This window comes from Fukomys damarensis, unplaced genomic scaffold (assembly GCF_012274545.1).
Source record: "Fukomys damarensis isolate Sample0158 unplaced genomic scaffold, DMR_v1.0_HiC HiC_scaffold_37, whole genome shotgun sequence".
Lineage (NCBI taxonomy): Eukaryota > Metazoa > Chordata > Mammalia > Rodentia > Bathyergidae > Fukomys > Fukomys damarensis.
The window spans coordinates 2,289,808-2,293,385 of record NW_022900949.1 but is presented as its reverse complement, the minus strand read 5'-3'; the positions used below and the strand labels follow the sequence as shown (position 1 = coordinate 2,293,385).

Genomic DNA, 3,578 nt, shown 5'->3' with positions numbered 1-3,578 from the left:
GCAGCTCAAGGCGGAAGAGGCTGGGAGCCACGGGCAGCCGCAGACCCACGCGCGGCCTCTGGGAATGGCCACTTACGTCTGGCGCAGACGATCTGGGGCCGGTCCCACCTGCCGTTGCCCCGGCACCGGATGGTGGCCACATGATGCTGGGCAAAGCCTTCGTCACACTGGTAGCGAACCGTGGCATGGACGTTGTACTTGGCCTTACGGGCACCGACGAGTGAAGCGTTCTCCACGGCCGGAGGGGGCCCACACAGCACTGGGGACAGAGGGTGGTGGCTCGGGACGTGCTTCGGCACAGAGGAGAAGCCAGTTCATGGTCCCTGGGTCAGCAGATCCCTCCCTCCCTCTGGCCAGCTCCAATCTCACAGGACCGAAAGCACCTGTGTGTCTTGCTCCTCTGCCCACCAAGAACTCCACAGGGGCAGGAGCCTCCTGCCCACAGCTCACTCCTGATTCTCACACCGAGCACAGGGCACATTGGGAACGGTGGACATGGCCATCGGCAAGGAAACGGGAGCAAGAACAAATCAAGGTCAAGAGAGAAGTGGACAGGAGAGTGAACACAAGCGGGGTCCTTCATATGTAAAGAGTTGCTAAAAACCAACCAGACCCCCAAGCCAATAGCAAGCAGGGCAAAGGAGATGAACTTCAAATAGTTTATCCAAATACAAAAAGCTGCAAATGAGACAGTCAGTTACTCTCATCCTTAAGGCCATGCAAGGGGCCGGGGTTGTAGCTCAGTGGTGAGTGCTTGCCTAGCACACAGGAGGCCCTGGCTTTCAGCACTGCTGAAAAATAAATTCAGTGCAGCAGTGAAGGAACAGGAGGGATGTGCAATACCTGTGCCCTTCTTGCACACGTAGGGGAGGTTGTAGTTGCAGGGAACATCGTTCCAACGCCCACTCTCGTGTGCCACCATCACCACACAGTCCTCCCCTCCCGCGAAGAAGTTGTCCGGTTGCTTCTCCCGCCAGTTCTCATATTGCTGCAGGGACAGGGGACTGAGCCCAGCCCGGGCTCCAGCGCTGCCTCGGGGGATCCCCGGCCAACCCCCCCCCCATGCAGAAGGACTCCCTGTCCCCACCACTACAGTGGGCCCTGCCGCCTCTCCTGAGGGCGCTGTCACCCTGGCCACCCTCCTTCCAGCAGGCAGGCCACGTATCCTCTGCTCTGCTTTTCCTGCCTTCTACCTCACAGTACAGGAACAGCGAGTGCAAAGGCCCGGAGGCAGGAAGCGAGTCAGGGTTGGGGGCAGGGCTGCCTGCTGGAGTTGAGGATGTGGTGGGGGAGTGGGTGGGGCCAGATGGGTGTTGGGGAGAGGAAGTACGCGCCTGTGTGTGTGTGTGTGTGTGTGTGTGTGTGCGTGCAGTGCGTGGATGGAACCAAGGCTATCACTCAGGGGCACTCCAGCCTAATCCCCGGTCCCCTTTTAGATTTTATTTTGAGGCAGTTGCCTTGTTGTCTCATTAACTTGCCCAGGCTGGGCTCCAACTTGCAACCCTCCTGCCTCAGCCCAGAGTAGCTGGGATGACAGGTGTGTGCCACTGTGTACAGCCTGGAATTTTAAATATTGTGTGCATGGCATGAAAGTTACCATTTTTAAGCACAGTTTACTGGCACTAATTACATCCATAATGTTGCGTAACTGTCTCCACTGTCTATTTCCAAAACTATTTCATCACGACAAACCGAAACTGTGCCACTTAAGGAAAGCAACTCTCCACCCGCCCTGCTCCCAGCCCTTGGCAAGCACCAGTCTCCTTGGTGTTTCTATAAATTTGCCTCTCGGGCTGTTCTATATAAAGGGAGCCATCCATGGTGTGGCTTTTTATGTCCAGGTTGTTGTACTGATTTCTGTTGGTGGTGGCCATTGTGTATTATTTTTGTTTGTTTTGGTACCAGGGATAGAACTTGGGACCTTGCACTTGTGAGGCAGGTGGCGGCACCGCTGAGCTAAATCCCCAGCCCTTTTCTATTTTTGTCTTGAGACAGGGTCTCACTGAGTTGCCCAGGTAGGGTCATACTGTGGTTCTCCTGTCTCAGCCTCCTAGAGTGGTGGGGTCGCAAGCGTGCAGCTCTGTGTTTCTCCCTGTCGTAGCACATACCAGGACTCCAGCCAACCTGTTGATGGCTGTATAATATTCCATTGTATGGAGAGAACATGTTTTGTTTAACCTTTCATGGACATTTGGGCTTCTCCCAGTTCTTGAGCCGCAGTGAACATTGGCAGATAGTATCCATTTACACATGGGCTTTTCAATTTTTCTTTTTCTCTTCTTTTTCCAAGCACTGGGAGTGGGTCCCAGGGCCTTGTGCATACAAGGCAAGTGCTCTGCCATTGAGCCTCACGCAGACCCCCGAGGGTGATTTTTTTAAAGGCCCTTGTGGGGTGGCCTCCTTACTGGTGATGAGAATGTTCTGAATCTCAATGGAGGTAGTGCTTACAGACTGTTCTCAATGTGCCAAGTGTTACTGGTTGTACTTTTTCTCTTTCCTTTTCTTTGTTGTTTTTTTGTTTTTTTGAGACAGGGTCTCACTATGTAGTTGAGACTGACCTGGAACTCACTATGTAGCCCAGGCTAGTCTCAGACTCACAGCAATCCTCCTGCCTCAGCCTCCGAGTGCTGGGATTACAGGCGTGCACCACCGTGCATGGCTTGAGTTGTACTCTTTAAGGTGGTACAAACGCGCACTAATAAAAAACAGAACAAAAACATGGTTAGTTTAGCTAGGCGTGGAGGCGCACGCCTGTAATGCCAGCACTCGGGAGGGTGGAGAAGGAGGATCGCGCTGAGTTCCAGGACAGCATGGGCTCCATAGTGAGCTCCAGGTCAGCCTGCTACACGAGACCCTGTCTCAGAAAACCAAAAGAACAAATAAAAAGGTTAGTTTTGTGACTTGTCAATTTCACCTCAGTATTTGCAAGCAAAGTCACCAGACATATTTGATGATGTGGCCTGTGGTCCCAGCCCTCTGGAGGCTGAGGCAGGAGCGCTCCTTTACCCACGAGTGAACACAGTGTCTGTCTACACAGTGTCTGTCAAAAGCAAGTCCCAGCTGAGCACAGAGGCCCGCCTGTCATCCCAGCTACTCAGGGGCTGAGGCAAAAGGATCTCAAGTTTGGAGCCTGCCGGGGCCACTCAGCAAGACCCTGTCTGAAAATAAAAAGAACTAGGGTTTAAACTCAGTGGCGAGCACTTAACCAGCATGTGCAAGGCCCTGGGTTCCAACGCACGCGTGCGCGCACACACACACACACACACACACACACTCTCACATTCTCACGCTCCCGTGGTGAGGAGGGGCCAGGGCTGCGGGCAGCAGGTGACTGTGAGGTTCCAGCAGGGAAGCGGTGTGGGAAGGGGTGGTAGGGGAGCAGGAGGCGGCCTTCTATGGGGCCCAGGGACCTCTGTTACCCACCGCCTTTGCTTCGCACAAGAGGGTAAAGTGAGGCAGGGCGAAGAGCCCACGCGGCTGGGCGGCGGGGACAGGGACGGCCACTCACCAGCCCCGTGTTGTCCGTCCACTGGAAGTCGCGCTCCACGATCCTGTCGCTCAGGCCGATCCACGTGTTC

General features: G+C 54.7%; 1 protein-coding gene across 1 annotated transcript in view; it reads right to left on the bottom strand.

The window, feature by feature from the left end:
* The window catches only part of Ncan (neurocan), a 23,740-nt gene that overhangs the window by 3,137 nt on the left and 17,025 nt on the right, over positions 1–3,578 (bottom strand). The window contains exons 11-13 of the mRNA XM_033759795.1: positions 3,509–3,578; positions 844–988; positions 77–259 (exon numbers count right to left, since the gene is read on the bottom strand). The exon at positions 3,509–3,578 is cut by the window's right edge and continues 11 nt beyond it. Coding sequence (XP_033615686.1) covers positions 77–259; positions 844–988; positions 3,509–3,578 — 398 coding nt within the window. The remainder of the gene's footprint in view (positions 1–76; positions 260–843; positions 989–3,508) is intronic.